The 19,916-nt window shown below is 52.6% G+C and overlaps 7 protein-coding genes across 7 annotated transcripts; 6 read left to right on the top strand and 1 right to left on the bottom strand.

Moving 5' to 3' along the window:
• Positions 1 to 291: 291 nt before the first annotated feature.
• On the top strand, positions 292 to 2,008 carry COCCADRAFT_39487 (uncharacterized protein; the record flags this gene model as incomplete). The annotated part of the gene is made up of 2 exons (XM_007717250.1): positions 292 to 524; positions 574 to 2,008. 2 exons carry the CDS (start codon positions 292 to 294, stop codon positions 2,006 to 2,008), a joined length of 1,668 nt encoding a protein of 555 aa, XP_007715440.1.
• A 616-nt stretch (positions 2,009 to 2,624) lies between these two features.
• Positions 2,625 to 3,602, bottom strand: COCCADRAFT_28809 (uncharacterized protein; the record flags this gene model as incomplete). The annotated part of the gene is made up of 3 exons (XM_007717243.1): positions 2,625 to 3,152; positions 3,199 to 3,397; positions 3,460 to 3,602. The coding sequence occupies 3 exons, from the start codon at positions 3,600 to 3,602 to the stop codon at positions 2,625 to 2,627; spliced, it is 870 nt and encodes a 289-aa protein (XP_007715433.1).
• Positions 3,603 to 8,440: 4,838 nt separating this feature from the next.
• Positions 8,441 to 10,956, top strand: COCCADRAFT_39485 (uncharacterized protein; the record flags this gene model as incomplete). The annotated part of the gene is made up of 2 exons (XM_007717249.1): positions 8,441 to 8,530; positions 9,154 to 10,956. 2 exons carry the CDS (start codon positions 8,441 to 8,443, stop codon positions 10,954 to 10,956), a joined length of 1,893 nt encoding a protein of 630 aa, XP_007715439.1.
• A 112-nt stretch (positions 10,957 to 11,068) lies between these two features.
• Positions 11,069 to 11,404, top strand: COCCADRAFT_104377 (uncharacterized protein; the record flags this gene model as incomplete). Its single annotated transcript, XM_007717248.1, has 1 exon — positions 11,069 to 11,404. One exon carries the CDS (start codon positions 11,069 to 11,071, stop codon positions 11,402 to 11,404), a length of 336 nt encoding a protein of 111 aa, XP_007715438.1.
• Positions 11,405 to 14,403: 2,999 nt separating this feature from the next.
• COCCADRAFT_104353 (uncharacterized protein) lies at positions 14,404 to 14,577 on the top strand (the record flags this gene model as incomplete). Its single annotated transcript, XM_007717247.1, has 1 exon — positions 14,404 to 14,577. The coding sequence occupies one exon, from the start codon at positions 14,404 to 14,406 to the stop codon at positions 14,575 to 14,577; it is 174 nt and encodes a 57-aa protein (XP_007715437.1).
• Positions 14,578 to 17,869: 3,292 nt separating this feature from the next.
• COCCADRAFT_104356 (uncharacterized protein) lies at positions 17,870 to 18,109 on the top strand (the record flags this gene model as incomplete). The annotated part of the gene is made up of 1 exon (XM_007717246.1): positions 17,870 to 18,109. One exon carries the CDS (start codon positions 17,870 to 17,872, stop codon positions 18,107 to 18,109), a length of 240 nt encoding a protein of 79 aa, XP_007715436.1.
• Positions 18,110 to 18,631: 522 nt separating this feature from the next.
• COCCADRAFT_104395 (uncharacterized protein) lies at positions 18,632 to 18,880 on the top strand (the record flags this gene model as incomplete). Its single annotated transcript, XM_007717245.1, has 1 exon — positions 18,632 to 18,880. One exon carries the CDS (start codon positions 18,632 to 18,634, stop codon positions 18,878 to 18,880), a length of 249 nt encoding a protein of 82 aa, XP_007715435.1.
• Positions 18,881 to 19,916: the final 1,036 nt, after the last annotated feature.

Here is a 19,916-nt window from a genome sequence, read left to right as displayed (position 1 = left end):
TCCAAGGTTCGCAAGGCTCGCCCAAAGTGGGGCAGGTGGAAGCGGGGTGGTTTAAGAAGTTTCGCGTTCAAAGGTAGGGTGGGCAGAAATTAAATTTATACATCAGTCGCATTCAGAGCAAGTGAAAGGTGTTCAGAACGCGGTCGCATTTGCTGAGAAATCAATCAGATTGAATCAAGCTTGGGCAGATTCGCCACTCATTTTTTACAGACCCTGTCCTGTCGCTGACTACAACAACGCAACACCAAACCAAAATCTCGTCACTTCTCATCATCATCTTCTCCAGTCGACATGCCTCCTAAGCGAAAAGAGTTTCTCAAGCCGAAACCAAAGGGCAAGTTAAAACCACAAGAACCACAAACCGAAAACGACTTCCTAGAAGCCGCAGACGAGTATGAGCAGGCAGCGGGCAAATGGCGCGCTGGAGACGCAGCAAAGGCCGCTCGCTTCTTCAATAGAGCAATTGATATGTACAATGAGGGCCTGAGACTCCACCCCCAATCATTTGATCTCGCGTACAACAAGTGAGTAGGCTGAGCATCTCAGTTTGCGCCAAGTACTAATCGAGCACAGAGCAAATCTGCTATACAACATTGCAGAAGATGAGCGCAGCATGTCACAGTTTGGAAACAGAACAGCGCTACTGGAGCAAACCTTGGATTCTCACCGTTTTGCAGTCTCACTGAATCCAACAAATACAGACATTCTATTCAATACTGCACAAGTGCTTACGTCACTGGCGGAAGCCCGTCTAGAAAGTGATACACAAGAAGCCAGAAAGCAAGATGCAAGGCCATTGCTTGAAGAGGCTGTGGAGATCTTCAAAAGGTGTCTGGACAGTCAGCAGCAAGAGTACACGCAGATACAAGCCGAGATTGCAAAAGCACAGGCTTCTGGTGAGTACCGCGAGGCTTGGGAAGGAGAACGACAGCAAGAGTCAGCAGTTGGGGAAGCACATGAAGACATGAAGACCGAGTCTAGCGATACAGAAGCACCAGGCGACTGGGCTACGGTCGAAGAGCCCCTAACACCCGAGTCAATCTTGGAAACATGTACTGCACAACTAAATGCCCTCACAACGCTCCTGGGCCTCTACAACCCCGCCCTCGACATTTCCGGCCTCGAGAAGAAAGCCGAAGACGGCCTTGAAACAGCTACACAAAAAATTCCCATTCTCCTCGATCTCATCGATAAATCCCCCTCAAAACCCCTAGCCGAAGAACCAAAATCCGGCCCAACCCTCTCCCTAACCTCGACCCCCGCATCCGAAGAAGCAAGCACAACCCCCAAAGACGACGCCCTCCTCGCCGTCGCCACCTTCCAAGCCAGCATAGCAGAAATCCAGTACCGCAGCGGAAAAACAGACGCAACAACCTACGCCTCAACCATCGACCACACCTTTTCTTCCCTCCAAAAACCCATTTCGCAAACTCCTTCTCCTACCTTGGCCACCATAAACCTGTACTCGGCCCACGCAGACGCCCTCATCGACTTGGCCTCCGCCCTCTCCGACGGCACACAATACACACCTTCCGCACCCACATTTGAAACAGACACAAATCTCCAATGGACAGCCCTATCTCAGTCCCAAACAATCCTCACCACCCTCTCCTCCGCGCCCCAGTCTTCCCTCTTATCCCCCTCACGGTTATCCGATGTCTTCCTAGCAAGAGGCGATACGGACCTCTTCCGCTTCCGCATTTCGCTCTTCAGCACTGCGAAGCCGGCGTGGCGGAAGAGCGGGACAACGCTCGTGGGTAATGCGGGGGTTTTTTATAGGGGAGCGAGGAGTTGGGCGGAGAGGGCGGGTGTGGTGCAGGCGGGGCGCGTGGCGGATGCGAAGGCGGTTGTTGCGGAGGTGTTGAAGGAGGGCGTGGAGGGGACGGGGAGTAGGAAGGAGGGGTGGAAGGGGAAGAGGGGGGTGGTGGAGTGGGTGTTGGCGCAGATGGTTGAGGAGGGGATTGTTGGACGGGAGAATGTCGAGGGGATTCTGGGGATGGTGGGGTGAAGGGTGGTTGGTTGGTTGGGTGTAGAGTAGGTGAATGATGTTGCTTGATAGTTACCAAGAGTTTTCTCTTTCCTTCACCATAGTATCCACATCAGTGCCTTTTTTTGGACATTTAGTAGTAGCAGAAGTTAACACTTGGGTGAAAAGGGGAGTAAGGATCAGTAATGGAATTATAACAAACCCTCAATATACTTATTTTGTACTCGACATATCACATTAGCAGAATGATGAGATAATGTTGTTTGGGTAGCATGGAGCATTTCACCGTCAGCCAACTCTAAACACGCTAGGACTTGTGATTCTCATTTGCAAACTCCTAGAGTCAACAACATACACTGGGAGATGATGGCTCGTCCCGTATCCTAATCACAAGCGTGATCATAGGCAGCACAACCAATGAAAGGACACCACAGCTCCAAGTGCATGGACTTGCTGGTATCGCAGTGAGCCCAGCCTGTATTCTAGAGTTTAATCATTCAACATGCGTAATATACAATATTCTCATTTTTGTCCTTTTTCCATGCTCAGTGGCGTTTCATATGCCATCCATAACCCCCTTTTGGATTCTTGTCTTCAATGTTCAGACCATAGCGCTATGTTCAGTCCTCATCTCCACCTATCTCAAGCCAGCCAGTCGGCGCTCCTGAACCTCGGACAGGGCTCGGCTGCCGCTCAAAAAGGCAACGATTCCAACGGCAGCGGCAGCTGGCAGGGTTTGGAAAAGGTTCCAAGTCGTGTAGTACAAGAAGAAGATACCCTCCATAGCCAGTATAGAACCGTAGAAAAGGGCATGTGATACAGGGGCGTTACCGAGGGCCTTGCCCAGATGGCTAACGTTTGCGCCCAAGGTAGCCCACGCTCCAAGCAGGATGGGCAGCGCAGCAGCAACAGCAGCCGCGAACACAAGAGTTATGACCTTTTGTGGAGACTTGGGATCGCTGCGGAAGATGTGGTGAATCTCGGGCTCGGCGGCGTAGCGTACTGGCGGGTTGGGGACGCTTAGAGGAATGCTGGTGTCGCGAGTGACGTTGAGGTCAAACACCTTGCTCTTGTACGGCTTGGATGAGCCGAACGATCCAATGACAATGGAAGCAGCAATTGGTTTCTCGGCTGTCAAGAATTGATGGGGTAAATCCTTGTGAGACTGGAATGGTCAGGTATGTCGGCAGCCATTGACGAGCATTACGTACCAGGTCGACTTTGCCCTTTCCACTATCCTTCACACTAAACACAAACGAGTCTTCTACGCCAGTGACAGGGTCGGTCAGAGTCAAGTATGCTTGGTGTGGACGCTTCGCAGTGCCTCCATCGACTGTGGTAAGGACGAGTTTCAATGTGTCGGTCGCGCCCAGTGAGACAGACTTTCCGAGCGGCTTCGAAGGGCTTAGGCTGGAGAGACAATGTTAGTCGTATACTCGTTGCACAAATACAGAGCTCCAACTTAAGCTTACTTGTCCTTGGAACCTCCGCCTACACCAGCACCTTTGCTTGTAACCGAAACAGTAGCATCTTCAAAGCTCCACGAGGAAGCAGCAGATACAATCGCTGCACTCGAAAGGAATAGTGAAGAAATAAAGCTGTGCAAAACCCTCATTGTTGCTGATCCGAAAAGAGTGAACGCGGAGCTCTGTACGTATGTTGTGTCGAGACAGACGTAAGCGTGTCCTTTGCCAAGACTTGCGTCGGCGTTTCCCGGCCCGCCGCCGTCCCATCTTTACAGTGTCCGTCAAGTACTACACATATCAGCCACGACTGCAACATGTATTCTACCCGACTCGACGGTAGCAACAAACATATATCACGGCCAAATGCCATGTGAAATGACTATTTTTAGATAAATGATAGTGCAACATTGTTTGATGTGCAGTCTTGGGATCTGGGCACCAGTATGACTAGGACGGGTCTCTGCCAGCTTTAAGATGTTGTATTATTACTATATTGCACCCTACCAGCAATCGAACTATTTGCGTACTTTACCCGAGATATTCCGATTTATAATTACGTGTTGTAGTGTTGTGCTGTCTCGACACTGTTTGCGATGCACGGCTTTTCCGATCAAGTTTATGCACCGTTAAGCACAGTTTACAAAGTTTACGAAATTGTCTGTATCCTTGTCTTTGGGCCTGGGGTAGCATTGTTGTGACTATCTCCACGGAGATCGAGCTTTATTGTTCTGATGAAAGATCAGGCTCGTACCAGAATCACAAGAACAGCATGAGTGGGGTAGTGTCACATCGTGTAAGTAGCAGTGCATTGGTTGCGATCTGTGACTGGCCATGTCTCTTTTCTCAGTATCTCGAGATGCTGTGTGCTGCATGATAATGTGAATGCATCCATCGTATCACAAGAGCGCTCATTTCCGGCAGCGGATGTGAGCAGCAACGCATTCTACTCCAAGGGCAGATAGCTCAACACTGGTGTCCTAAAACACGGGACTGAGAACCGAGACTACTACCGTGACACGGCACTGACTCGTGTATACAGACATACACCGCTATCAAGCTCCTCTAGCTTCGGATAGCGCCCTACTACCTACCATATCGTACCATTGCGTGTCAAGGGTAGGCGACTTGGCATATTCACATGGTCTTTGTGAACTACAAAAGGTGAGGCTGGGAAACGGTGAACGAGGTGCACGAGACGACTCGGTGTACAATTCCGCTCCAACAGAAGAAGGAGGGGAAGACGGAGAAAAAAACGTCCCCCAATCCCCACAGGTTGCGTGCGGATTACTCGCATATCTTAGCCGGACTTTACTGTTCGCGGCAGCGCCTGCGGCAGTTGAGGGGCTAGAATTATTGTAAGAGGAGGTCGAATCACACCACGCCAAATGCAGTTTTGGAAGGGTTATCCCACGAGGTCCACATTTCCCACCGACTGTTGGGTAGCGAAGTGCTCCTTGCTCAAGGGTCTGCGGGGGCAATGACATGCTGCTGCGGCGCAGCTCGCGTACTTGAGCCAGCCAATCAATGCGGAAATCGTCAGCGAGATTGGGTGCATAGAATGGACGGAGTATGGGATTTATTCAAAGTGATTGAGAAGTTAGATCAGGATTTTTGCGAGGGATGTGGATGGGTTTGGTCGCCATGCATAGCACTTGGCGGATTGCAGTATCGTACGAACAAAGTAGCGTACAAGTGGTGTTGCACCGATTGGTGGCGGAGATGGTATCCGCTTCTTTCATGGATCGAGGAACATGAATGCCGGTGCTGACGGTAAGGGACAAACATGGGTTCTTCGGATCCCATTGGCGCACTGTGCAGATGCACACGAAGAAGCATGTATGCACTGTTGCTGTTGCTGTTGCTGTTGCGAGAACGCAACGGGGGCAGCGTCGTGGTAAATTGGAGGGGCATGATCTCGATGTTCAATCTTCCAGATACGGATAGTAGCCTACCAAGAACTTAATATTGTTGAGTGACAAAAATCACTGATGTAGGTAGTAGAGGCCGGGGTGGGGATGTGCTGAAGGGATTTGAGAACGCATTGGGCGGGATATGCTATGCAGATGGCATGGTTGGAGCAGAATGATCAGAGCATGGTCAACAACGTCAAAACTCTTTAATTGCATATGGCGTACGTCTGTCGCAATGCCGTGCCACAAACGGAGGGCTGAGTCATACGCAGCGGCTGTTGATATGTGTTGCTTGCATGATATAGAAGTCAGGGCATGCTCTGGTGGGGCGAGACACGGCTGTGATGGCGGACGTGAGTCCGTGGTGCCCTGAGCCGAACCAAGTGATTATTGCAGGTGAAGACGAAACACAAACGAGACGACGAGTGCCGAACATTAGCTTCGGCAGCGAACAAAGCTCTGTCAGCAAGTAAGACCGGGTTATGTCAGAGGCGCTTCGCGTGACTTAGTCAAGGGCGCAATGTTTTTGCAATTGTTGCGGTTGTGGTAGTTGCCGCTTTGATCGACCGCGAGCTAGGGTTGACGAGGATGTACCACAACGGTTGGCCTTAGCACGGCTTGTTCGGGTTTTTTTTGTGCAGTGCGCATGCTACTAAGTAGAGGGTGCCTGATGCGCCGGGTGTGCGGAACGATGTACTAGTATGGAACCATCACTGTGCATGTGTTTGGCGCTGAGGTGAAGGGTGGGTGTTGTTATAAAATTACACTGATGTAATGATTTGCGGACATTGGATTAGCGGCGGGAATGTCCTCTGAATAGACTTCATTTCAGCCTTGAGGTTTGCGCTATAAAGTAGAGTATATTGCACTGTGGCCAATGGCAAGCGTGATATGCGCATATTGTGAAACGGCCAGGATGGAGAGGCACAAGGCGGGCTGTTGATTAAGTTCAGACGATAGGGCGGATGGTGGAACATCTGGCCCGGGCTGAGGCGGAGGAAACTTTGGCGCGAGTTAGGTGTACTGTTTGTTCCCGCAGCACTAAGTAGAGTAAGTAAGTACGAAAGGACGAGGTGCACTAGGCGTTGAGTCTAAAGAGCGACGGAGAATTGTAATCGCAGCGAACAAACTGTAGATGGCCCGTGCATTCTTTGGGGAATAGGGCGTCTTGGCATTTTGGGCATGCACATGGACCATCAGACGCTACGACAGAGAGCATCCCTTTGGATGGCCGCCCTAGATCGGGATGAGACACTCTTTGTTCTTGACGAGTCGGCATGGGTGACCGTGGTATGGCCGGCGAGACAAGTATGGCCGGCGATTACGAACAAGGGTATCGCGTGCTAACCCAGGAGCAAGGGCATAAAGTAGCAGCAGTAGGGCAAGACGAGGAGCGAGGAGCGAGGGTAAGAACAGGGCGAGGGGCAGGGAACAAGGCGCAAGCAGATCGAGGTGGGCCAAGATGAAAAGAGAACCCATGACAAGACGGAATGGCGTGGAGGGGGTGAAGAGATTTGTGTCTTGGGCGGGATGAGGAGAGGGTCATGGACAAGACGCCGATGACGTGCTCGAAGAAGCTTGTGGGAATGTGGCAGCATCCCCCTGGATCACCGACTTGGCAGCGTAACCGACAGAGTGGAACCGGAAACTGGTGGAGAAGACCGGCCAACCGATGGCAGAGTTTCCTCAATGGCGCAGTGCAACCCAGGGCCGTGGATCCGCGCTATGCTGGTTTAGGGCCGGGGCCTTGGCGGAACAGCTCCCCACCAGCACGCGGGTCAGCTCGCATCGATGGGCAGGCGATCCGAAGGTTTGACAGTGCGCTGGTGGCACCGGTGCAGGGCGGTGTTGCTGTATGTCAGTGGCTACAGGTGTCCGAGGAGCGAGCGAGGGAGAGGTGCACAGGCGTGTGTTGAGTGTATAGTTACGTACTTGGTTGGGAGTGGCCGTGTATCCCGTGTGCGTGCGCGCAGAAGCGCAAGGCATGCGGGGGGCCATGAGGTGCATGGTGGTCAGGTGTTGGGCGTTGCAATCACACGGGCGAGAAGGAGCAGGCAATGGCATCAGTGATACGATGGCGTTTCAGAAGGCTGCGTATCATGTGCGATGGAGGGCTGGTGCTGACCCCCACGTGATGGGGGATCAAGTATAGGATCAGGATGAGCAAGCCCCTCTAGCCTGTAGCCTCCACACGGCGAGCACGGACCGCGCGAGCACGTTTTGCTAGGCGTGCAGGATAGCGTGCATGCAGTAGTATACTAGTAATCTCTCTTGCCTTGCCCAGCCAGACGGGGCGTTGCCGCCGCTGACCGTCCCGAGACGTTAGTGATGTGGCCGAGTCCGGTACCGCGTGTTTGCAAGCCGTGGTGGGTGGACTATCCAAGAGAGAGAGAGAGAGAGTGTGTGTGTGCACGGCGAGGAGCTGAACTGAGCTGAGATGAGACGAGACGAGATGAAATGACATGACTTGGGACGATATGATGCAATCAGCCGCAAGACGCTTAGATGAAGACGCAGGCAGGCAGACATGCAAGTGCATGTGTAGGCAAGTAGGTACTAGGTAGATGGGGAGTAGTCGTAGTAGTATGGGACGTACATAGATACTTACACCGCCGGACGCAGGCGAGTTAGTTGGGTGTGTGTGTGTGGGTGTGGTCTACTTATTAGATACATACATACATACAGACTTGCCTCCATACATACATACATACGTGGCACAGAGCATCGTTTCGGGCATTTTGGCCTCGCCGGGGAGCTGCCAATGAGGCGCTCAGATGCATAAAAAAAGAAAGGGCGGTGCAGGTGTGCAGGCGTGCAGGCGTGCGTGCAGCCCGGGCAGAGAGTGGGCAATGGGCGCTGTCCCCCGCCCGCTGTCTTGACCGGCCCTAGGCGGCCATGACAGGACTAGACGTGGACCGGAATCACTCCCGCAGGCCAGTGCCTTCGGCTGCAGGGCTGGCGGCGTCTGGCGTCGACGTCGACGTTGCTCCAGGAGTAGCTGGCGCGTGTCGTCCGCTTCCGCGCATCCTGGCCAGCTGCTGCACCAGCCCTTGGACGTGCGTGCCCGACCGCACACGATGCACGCACTCGGCCCTGCCAGCGTATCCATGTCTATGCCCACACTGCCCACACTGCCCCGTATCCCTGCCCATGACTGCCCAAAGGGGGTGAGTGGGGCCTGTCTAGTGCGTCGCCAAAAAAGCCCTTGGTCGCGTTGCTGCCCTTGGTGTCGTTGCAGCCCTTGCACACTCGCGCGCCTTGGTCTGGCGCAACATGGCATCCATCCCTCCATGGTTTGCTGCCGCCCAGCGATCCCCCGACCATTACACCGCAACCTCCTAGTCCATACTCGATCCTATATCCCTCCCGGCCCAGGCCCGCCGACCCACGCCCGCCCGATTGCGACCGCCCGTCACCGTCACCTCCAATTCCCCATATATACTACATACATGGACTGCTCCCGCGCCCTCAACCCCCCCCTCCCATCGCTTCCAGCGCTTCACTGCCCACATCCCCTCTACTACCACCACTACACACTCACCTCTGCCACTCACGCCCTGTTCCTGCAGCCCTGATATCGCCCTGCCCCCCAGCAGAGCCTGGTCACCTGCCCCACCCTGCTCCAACTTGCAACTGCCCTACTAGGAAATCCTGAGTCGCTCGCCTCGTTTGCAGTGCCCGTCTCCCATTGTCACTCCAACTAGTGCTCCAACATCCTACATCCTAGAGTCCTCTTCTCACCTCCACTCCATTCTTCCCTCCATCCATCCACCCATCCTTTCATCCTCAGCTCGACAATTGGTCTCTGGGTTGTCTACACGGCGACCCAATTCGTCCTGTCGTCACGCTGGCTACCCAAACTCTTCCCGCTATCGAGGCCCCTCATCCTCTCTTCCCCCGCCGCTTCCAGTCCTCGTTGACTCCCCCATACACCAACGACATCAAGTCGGAACGCTCATGGTTGCCGCGGGGTGGCCAAGGGGGCTGTGACGACGTTTATACTACGTCGAGTCTACCCGCTGAAGCACAAAGGACCCAGCAAACAACCACCCCACACATGTCGCCCGTCCAGTCGTACCCACCAATGCATCCTCCATATAGGAGCCCACGGGAGCCTCCAGCCAATCCTCCCGTCTCACTCCCGCCGCTGCGTCAGCTTTCCATGACACCACCCACCCCATCTGGCAGGAATGGCAGCTCACTTGGCGTCCACTCGATCCTCAACCCTCAAGCCGAAGTGGCTGAGCAGCAGCAGCAACAAGGCTCAAGACGTAGCCTTTCTCGCTTGGAATCGTCCTCTCCCGTCGACACGCATCACTCACAGAGTCTGCCCTCGATCAGCCGACCGAATAGTGTCGACTCAGTATTGTCTGCCCGGGAAGAGCAAAACCTCCCTAGGCTATTCCAGCCACCAGGAAGACCTCCTATGCGGCCCTCGCTGCATGACAAAGGCATCAAGAACCACACCATTAGCAGACTCAATCCCCCTACCGGCACTATAGATGCCCACCAGTCACCCTTCTTGACGGCAAGCACACGTCCGTCCGAGGTGGTGACACCGCAGCACTCGGCCCTACCTACACCACCTGCCGCAGGTCGAACCCACTACTTCCCACCCACGGCTCCAACCCCACCCCCGAACGTGGGCCGGGCGGACGTACATCGACCCAATGTAAACTTTCCTCAGTCGGGCAGTGCGAGCCCCATTGCCCAGTACTCTCCATATAGCCAGCCGGCTTCAGTAGCGTCTACCCAATACGACAACCACAGCACCCAGGGACAATATGGTCCTGGAAGCATTGTCATGCACGATGCTCGCCAAGGCTCCTCGATTGATGGCGACCGCACGAGCATGATTGCAATGGCGCCTTCAAGCCAGAGCAGCATACAGCTCATGACCATCAAGAGTCAGCACGGGCCACCTCGCCAAATCCCCGTAGAAACACAGACTGCGTCCAAGGGCGCTGACGAAAAGAGAAGGCGCAATGCCGGTGCGTCTGCTCGCTTCCGAGCCCGACGAAAAGAGAAGGAACGAGAGGCTTCGATGAGCATCTCAAGGCTGGAGCAAAGCGTGCGTGACGCCAACGAAGATGCAGCCTTTTACCGTGAAGAGCGAGATTACTGGAGGTCATTGGCATTGCAGTCGCACCCCGAGAGGAACCATGCCCGGCCTCAGTCGCCTAGGCTGAGACGCGCATCAGCGGATCCATCGCGAGCTCCGTCTTGCACGACCGGACATGGCTCCGAGGCGTCTTTTGACGGATACGAGGACGAGGCCCGAGAAGAGGAGCAGCGCAACGTGCGAAGGAGGACAAACAGCTACCACCCGGCACTAGGCTCTCACCAAATTGATGGACCCTCGCCCAGCCACGACAGTCGGGCATATCCGCTAGGGGGATATGGGCCGACGACTCACGCATCAGGACCAAATTCTCAGGTGCACGCATCGCCCCAAGGGCAGCCAGGTCAGGCAGGCGGTCTTCAGCACCCGTCGCCAGAACGGCCGCTGTACCGGGATTCGTTTGGCGCAGAGGCGGGTCGATATGAGCATCGCGCGTGGGCGTCTGAACAGACCAAGGGACGAGCGCAGTAATCAAACAGAGCGAATAGCAGGCGGCTGTTTGTTGTCGCATGGGTGGTTGTTTCAAGCTTGTGGAATTTTGCAAGCGTTAATCTGCGTTATACCCATTGGTCTTCTCACCACCATGTTTTCTTTTTTTGAATATCTTCTCAGACTTGTTGCATTATGGAACGACTACAAGAGTGCATCTAGATTATCAGGCCTCCACAGGCAATGTTGGCATCATATCATCATCATATCATCAGAGAGAAGAGAGAAGAAAGAATTGTACACGATTTGTTGTTGCTATTACTACTGTGTAGAGTGGATTTTGATTGTGCCTGGATTGCATGTGCATGGTGGTTGGTGCCTGGAGAGGGCGTGGTTGGAGGACGGGAGCTGGCAAGCAACCCCTGAGAAGCGTCTGTCATGGACAAAGTCATCTGTGCGGTGCGGGTCTTGGCGTGGAAGCAATGGTTGACGCAGAAGTTCGGTTGTGGCGGCAAGGCGAGAGAGGGTGCCAATGAGGGTGGTGAAGACGTGGGTTGCGTGACAGACGGCGAGGCAATGCAGAGCTAGCAAGGACGGCGACTATTCTTACTCGTACGTTGGCAGAGGGTAAACTCTGAATCGAGCATGACAGTGAACGCATCGGGCCAGGCGAGTGCCAAGTGAGGCAGAGGCACGCTACCAACGGCTTCACTGACTGTTTCTGTCTGGGTTTAGGCCATTGGCCTCTCCCGTCGCCCGTCGCCCGTCGCCCTGCCCCGACGACGTCCGGTCAGAGTTTGCGGCTCACTGGCTCCTCTCCCGCTCGCAAACACACACACATGCCGACATGGACAGGCCCGCGAGGCTTAGTGCGCGACAAGTCAGTCGTCTGTGGAGATATGGGATGTCGTATGCGCGTGGGTGCATACACTTACTTACTACACGTTCCGCTGTGGTTCCTTGGACCTACCTAGTCCGTCCTCTGATGCCTTACCAACCTGTTCTTCGTGCAACTCGACGCTATGCCGTCTTGGGCCCGGAGCCCGCCTGACCGCACCCTGACATTGCTCCTTTCGGTCACACGGCCACGGCGGCTCTCTTGACTCGACTCTCTCCCTCGACTCTGGCGCCGCTTCCAGAAGAGACAAGCCACCCCCCCTCCTCTTCCCCCACCTCCTCCCCACTTCACCACTTCACCATCTCATCATCTTACCACTCAACCTCGTCGCCATCGCCGCCATCGCCACCATCCATGTCACCCTGCCGCCGAGGGTCCCAGCTCCAGTATACCATGCGCATAACGTGCGTACATACATAATATCACTACTTACATAGTACGTCTGTCTGCCTGGACATGCGCCATGCTTCCCTCCACCCACTCCACGTCGCTCCACCGCAACTAGAGTACGCACACACACACCCAACTCGCTCCACCACCACCAGAGCGGTCAGAAGCCACCTGACCATGCCGTTGGAAACCGGCCAAGCGCGCATGCTTCGTCAAACCTTAATGCTCTGCCAACGACGTCCCAAGTGTACCCGTCGGAGGCTACTCCGGGGTGGTCCGTCAGACGGTGGGGCGTCTGTTGCTCGGCTCATTCGATGGCCAGACCGGAACTTTAAGTGCGCTATCATAGCGTCCCTGCTCGCCGATGAATGACCTGCGTGCATCTTGACTGGTAATATTATCAGATCAGCACCACTCGCTCCATGCTGCTAGCATCACCCTTCAACAAATCTCCGTTCGTCCTGTCTACTGGCTGCACATCCCTGTCGCAAACTACGACCAACATCGTCGTAGTTGCAACTCATAGCAATGGATCTCAGCCCACAGCCATAGTAGCCCTGGTAGCTCCAACTCTGTCTGTCGACAAACGGTCCGAATGACAATGACAACTTTGCCGTCCCAGCAATCCCAGTCCAACGTGTCAGCTCTGCAAAAGCCCTGGTTCGCATTCGTATCCTCGAAACTGCACTTGCACCCTCTCCTGGGCCGTGGCTGCACTCAATATCGATTATCTATGTACATGCTACCGTCGTGCTAATGACTGACAGCACGCGCACACATTGAAACCTGCGACGCCTTCATACACTGTCACTTTAGTCTACAGGGGGTTAGCACGCGTCAACTCATTACATATTTTCCAACATCCACCCTGCTCCTTGATTAGGCCATGTTGTGCCTTGTGCGCCTTGGGGGCACTTGCGTTGGAGAAGGGGGAGAACTCTTCGTAAGGTCCAAACTCGTGCAAATAGTACTACGGACTTCTCCATGACCCCTCTAAATAGCCCTATACCAGATGACGGAACGGGAAGACGTATGCCATCTCACGTGCGTAACGCGATCCTGCTTACGCTCTGGACTCTGACTCTGGACTTGTGGGCTCGTTAACGTACCGCTACGGCCCATGCACGACATGCCTCCGCTGATCGAACCCTCGTCATCGGGCCTTAGCATTAGACTAACCGAGCCCCCGAGCAGCGCACGTAACCGCCATTTCACCGCCATCTCTCCAAACACATCATTTTCTCGCCGTCATACTTCCGCCTTCCGTCTTCCGCCCTCGCTACCTATCCCGCTATCGGTTTGGCCCTGACTCGCAATGCTTGTGTGAGCATCTATTTTCCTTTTTTCGGTCCCCTTTTTCTTTTTTCTTCATGCCTCTCTTCCTTTAACCATTGTCTTACTAGGATAGTAGTAGTGCAATGTGGAACACTGTCATCAGGGATGCAGGGTCATGTTCCAACTAGGATATAGCCCAGTGTACGTGTGTAGATATCGACGCGCACCAACCGCTTATTATTCCGCAATTCTGCATGATAACAGGACAGGAGAAAGAGCCGCGCTGGGTATGTAAATGATGCACTGGGGTTGGGTTGATGACACGCTGCAACCCGGTTTAGTGACTTGCCCAATCAAGTAGAAACCTGGAGTAGGATCTCCGGGCCAATCTTACCGTTTACCTCTGCCGTGGGTTCACAGGGCTGTAAGACCGTATGTGTCGCAGCGGTCCCGGCTTATGTCTCCTTCCTGCTTACATATCCTTTTGTTTTACCCGCTTCAATTGCCCCAACTCAGGTTGCTGACGTCGGCCCGATCAGCGAGACATACGGGGGGATGCTGAATTGGTGTGTGCTCGGTTTGCACCACAATGCCCTCTAAACGCTCTCGGACAACTGCCGATGTGCTTTTTTTTTCTTCCACGCTTCACCTCCGCGACGACGCAACATGTTATGGAGGTGGACCGATGGCCCCATGATGACTTTACAGGGCGTCAGACGGTTGACCTGCCTTATCGCAAAGTACAGCTTATGCAGCTCATGGTTTTGTTTTTGGTGTTGACTCGCACCGTCTGGTATTTTGTCATGTACGTACATATGTGACCTCCCTATGGTTTTGTCGCTCCTGGCCGACGGCAAATCACATCCGCACAGACAGCCCACTTTCGACACGTGTATATATCTGTATATGCACCCTGCATTGCTTCCATGATCACCATTCGACTTCTCTCCACACGGCCTGCGCCAGTGTCGTTTGTCAGTGGATTGCTCGCCCGTCACGCGCTGCTCCGCCTGCACGCGATATTTGCTTTGGCTGCACGGCTCTTTTGCCATGTTGATCCAAGGGCCAGAACGCTATTGATCGATCAGATCTGCACATGAGTCAAGGACCTTGTAAGATGAATGGCAGGGGTGGGTGACACGGCCTCTCGCGCAAAGTTACGGAATGTCGCACGGCATCGGTTCTATAACCGCGATGGAAACCCGCATATATGGAACCCTTGCCAATCGCGACAATCACACTCGGGGCTTTTTTTGTTCAGCTGCAAACAATTTTGAGGCAAAAGAAAGGAAGAAACACACACAGATGCACAAATACTTTGATGCATCTACAAACAGAACGGAAGTGACTTTCCAGCACATCCGAGATGCGCTGCAATGCAATGCAATGCAGTTAACCCAGTTGATTTTTAGGACCCCTAAAATAATACCTTGAAGAATCTCTCAGGCTGGCGGGGCCGATACCCGCATCCTTCCTGTTCCCCCCATCTTCTTTTTTGTCCCCTCTATTGCATACGTGCATAAGCGCAACTCTCCTGTGACTTTGCGACAAGCTACGCTACGGTGTATATGGCGGCTGAGTGTCTTGTTTGACCGAAAAGTTTTCGGATGAGAAGGTACAACCGCCAAAACAGACCATGCAGTTTTCATGAGGTATTGACTATGACCCGCGTTATAGATTGTCTCTTTTATAGCATGTCAATCTATACGTAGAGTCTGGTGTTTGTTGTATATGGTTCTTTTGAATCGTATCTTTTATCTGTTTGTTTCTTTTTTTCCTCAAAACGTACGGCGGTATCGAGTCATGCCGGGTGTGATTATCTGCACATTTGATATACATGTAAAGTAGCAGATTTGAATCTCGCTGCAGGAGAAAACGTCAGCAAACATGGTCACACACGCACACATCGACATGCTGAGAATCCTTCAATCGTCAGTAAGTACGCGCATTGCCACGTCTGATGCTAACCATGTCTTTGGACACGCACACAACACGTAGGGAGAACAAAAGAAGGGAAAAAGGATAATGCAACGTTGAATGCTTCTGGACTCGATTGCTGACGGAGACCACCGTCAATAACTTTTTGCCAAGTCGCAACTAAGTAGGCCAAAGAAGCACTATTGTTTTCCAACGAACGATGCACGCACCCACACCAAGAAAAAAGGATGGGCGCGCTGCAACCCTCAGTAACCGCCAAAATGTCCGTTCGGACCCCAACTGCACAACGCACGGCGCTTGCGTCGTATGTACTGTACATTTCACCAGCAGTGCAAACCGCCTCCTCCTCGCCCCCAAACTACCCACCTTTTTTTCTTTTCTTTTCTACTTTCATCGCTTTCTCTTTCACACACACACACACACACACACTCTTCTCTCGTATCACAGCATTAACCTTTTTTTCTCACCCTCTCCTCCTTCCTTCTCTCTTCTTACCTCTAAAGACAAAAAAACGCCGCTGACCCAAACCACCGGGTCGGACGCATCTTTCCTTCGCCTTGCATGCGAAAAGCGCAAACTCTCTAAAGATGCGGGCCAAGAAAAAGAGCGAGAGACAGTGACAGACGGGATCCCCCCTGTCTAGCCTCCCTTTCTTCTTGTTCATGTTTTTTGCCCTATGGTTAATAAGTACAGAGGGAGATTTTTTTGCCCCTCTGAATGAATGAATGCCCAACCATGCAAGCCATGCAGCATAACACAATTCAACTCATGCATGTCAGCACATGGTTCTGGGGGAGGGACTGGGGTAAGGGGTGTGTGCGCATGTGTGCATGTGTCTTAAATCGCCAAGGGAAAACCCGCATGTGGGCACATCATCATCATCATCATCATTGTCATCATGTGACTATTACTGTTTCGTATATTTTAACTTCACACAACAAAATTCAGCGCTTGAGTGAGATTTGGGGCGTGGCTTGGGGGGGAGCGCAAGATTTGGAGAGAAGAGATAAAATATCGAATTATATGTGTAAGTAATGATTAACTATTATTATTAAAGAATCAAGGGGGGGCGGGAACGAAACGGGGAAACGCGGGCAAACCGTGTTTTTGCCGAGATAGAAGGGAGGGGGGGGAGATTGTTGGGCAGGGTCATGGTGTAAGGCCAGCTGCGAATCATTCTCACACACACACACACACACACACACACACACACAAAAAATATCTGCCAATCTTCGCCCTTTTGGCCAATCTTACTCGCAGAACGGGGGGCGGGCGTTTACATGGAAGGGGATATCAGCAATAAGGTTGGAGGCTAAGCCGCAAATGCCGAATCAATGGTGCTTAGATTATTTGTTGTTGTTGTAAGGCGGGACATGTGTCAAGTTTTTGGACTTGGTGTTATTCTTCCTTTGGCTTTAATTTTATTTTGGAGGCGTCTAGTACATGTATGTTCTATTGTCGCAAGATACGGGTTTTGGGGGGCTTGGAAGGAGGGATGTGTGTGTGTGTGTGTGTGTGTGTGTGTGTGTGTGTTAGAAGAGGGTGTGTGTGTCTTGCATGCGTGATGACCAGGCGGGGGGATGTGTGCGCATGTGCACTCTAGTTTCCCCATGTTCTAGACAATCACACCCACACACACACCACTTGCAAAGAACCTAGTCGGGTTTGAAAAGCAGGGTCAAAGGACTAAGCCTTTTTTTTCTTGTTTCATGCAGCTCGTATCCTTTGGTTGCTGAGGGCGGAAAGAAATAATGGAGAAAAAAAAAAAGAAGAAGACGCAAGAGCACCAAGTAAGCATGGTAAGTTTTTGGGACGACTGTTTGGGCGCAACGCACGTTCCGAACCGTTGCCTTCCCTTCCGCCTAACCGCCCCCCCGCCGACGGGGGGCCCAGTGCGCCGCACCTGCTCGTCATGTTTGCTTTGGCTGCGACCAGAGCAAAGTGGTGTCTGATGACGCACCACGAACACTCTCACCTCTTTGCTTTACTTTTTGATCGTCTTGCTTTTAATCTTTCCGCATTGTCGCATCCCCCTTCGTTATCTGCAGCCGTTTTCGCCCTCTTCCCTGTATAAAAAAAGAAAAGGCGAAAACAGCTAGGCGAGTAAAGAACATGTATGAAAGAATAAGGTTGCAGAAGCGTTTTGGATCTCGTGCAGCAACACACACACACACCCCTCCACCCCCCAATAGCCCTCCGCCCCTCTCCCCTTTCGTTACCGTACGTCGTAACTGCATGCACACGTAGGGATTTTATTTTGTCACAAAAGCCGCTCGTAACGCCTCATGCGATCGCTGCCTGCAAGTCAAACAGGTTGCGCCATTACTCGGAGGACGGCGCGCGCGCAGCAGCATATGTGGACTACTTTGGTTGCATCCGCTACCAGTCTTTGCCTTTGGGCCGTACTGCCTACATTTATTTGCCACCACACACCTGCATGCTGGCCCGTTTTCGATGCGAGTGTGTGGTGGGCTGTATGTAGGTGACCCCGACACCCAGGTACACGTGTATCTCCACCATGTGTTAGAGTTAGGTGTGTGTGTGTGCGTAGGTGTGCTTGCGTGCTTTTCACACACAAAAACACACACACACACAGACATACATGCATGTCGCTTCTTTTGCTCACTACCCAATAACGGACTTGCGCGAATCGCTGTTAAACGAAAAAAAAGCAAAAACTTACGATACAGATGAAATTCTAGTTCATGCAAGGCCCTCTCGAATTGGTTTGAGGTAGTTGCGTCTTTTTTTTCTCTCCCTCTACTGCTTGACACATAGGCGCTTCCTCTTACGCTGGAGCATCATCCATGCTGTCCATGTGGAAATTAAAGTGGGCAGCAAAACCGCACGTGTACTGCTTTGTCAAAGTGGCGAAGGAACAAGAGGCTATTATCAAGTTTGATTTTACCTTTTCTGTACCTATATGCCGCGACAAGCGGTGAGTATCGTCGACCGCCGACTTGGAAGGAAGACAAGCACAAGCGTATCAAAAGTACGTAGCACATACCCACGTAACTCATAGACTTGTAGCCCCGCTTCCTACAGTACGTACCTTGTCTGACAGTGCAAGCAAGATTTACCCCCTTCCGCCCCCAACCATCCACTCCAAGAAAAAAAAATACGAGGCACAAGATGGGGGCGACTCCAACTTCCCGTATACACAGCAAAAAAGAAATCAAGAGGCAAACGACATAGCCGGCCGTCCGCGCCTACGGCATGCAAGTAAAAACCCCCCAAACATCCATATCGGTGACATGCAGACCCGCAGTAGTTCAATCGGTACGTAGAACCATCTCAACCCAGTTGTATCACCACCCGTCCGCCATCCCACACCCCCACTCCGCCTCCCTCGCCTACCCTGTGCCGCAAATCCGATCTCAATGCCATATACACTCGGCAAGAAAAGGCAACACCACGAATCAAAAAATGATAATCAACGGCCCAGCATCTGCCGTAAGATGGTGAGTGGGGGGAGGAAGGGGATCTCGGAATGTCACCCACCAAGCAAAAGCTGCAAGACAGGCAGGCAAGCAAGCGAAATAACTTAAACTGACGCAACATATCGTACACACGTCCCACCCCATCGCACACTGATGAGGCAAAAGCCGACCCGTCCGTCGTCGTCGTCGTCGTCGTCACCGCCGCATTGCCGCGTTGCCGCCGCGGCAGCGGGAACAAGCCTCTCTCCCCCTCCCAAAAAAACAGTTCAGATTGGCGAAGATACACACCCAAGAACAAATAAAAGGGGAGGAGGGGGGATAAAGAGGGGATGTCTCAAAAAATTAAAAAAGATAAAAAAAGAATTTGGGTCAAAAGAAATCGGAGACGCGGGAATGACGGGCGCCGGGCGTGCATCGCACCGCTGCGTGTGTGTGCGCACGCGGGCGCCCGCGGGGGCGGCGGCTTGGGACTTTTGTGTATATGTATATGTAAAGTAAGTGTGTATGTGTGTGATGACGGGCACGAGCGCGGGCGCGGGCGCGGCATGCCGTTTTTGCAAAAAAAAAAAAGAAAAAAAAGCGGCACAGAGCCGAAATGTTGCGCTACTATTACTTGCCTTACCGTAACCTAACCCCAGTATCATCGGTGTGCTGTGCTTTTCGTTTGCTTGCATGGCTTTTTCTTCCCCCCCCTTCCCCCCCATTCCTTCCTTTCTTCTTTTTTCTTTTTCGGGAAAGCCATGGCGTAAGTTTGACATACATGGTGGCTTGGCGAGTATGTAAAGCATGGAAAGTGCCGTTTGTGCGTTTTTTTGTATGCATGTGTTCCTTTGGAAAAACAAAGGAAACGTTATGGAAGCAAGGAGGATTGCGAATGTGGCTTGTCATGTGATCTCTTTTTTTTTTCCCATGCTACTCGCCCCACGTGCCTAGTTCTTCCGAACTAGGCCCTACCCAGCTCAACGTCAACCACCAGCTCAACGTCAATTTCATCAACCCACACGATTTGTATAGTAAGTTGACCGCGTAAACACGTAAAATATTATATATTTGTTATAGCT

The sequence above is a fragment of the Bipolaris zeicola genome (assembly GCF_000523435.1).
Source record: "Bipolaris zeicola 26-R-13 unplaced genomic scaffold scaffold_171, whole genome shotgun sequence".
In the NCBI taxonomy this organism is placed as follows: domain Eukaryota; kingdom Fungi; phylum Ascomycota; class Dothideomycetes; order Pleosporales; family Pleosporaceae; genus Bipolaris; species Bipolaris zeicola.
Note: the sequence above shows the minus strand (reverse complement) of the source record. Positions and strands in the feature narration are given on the sequence as shown.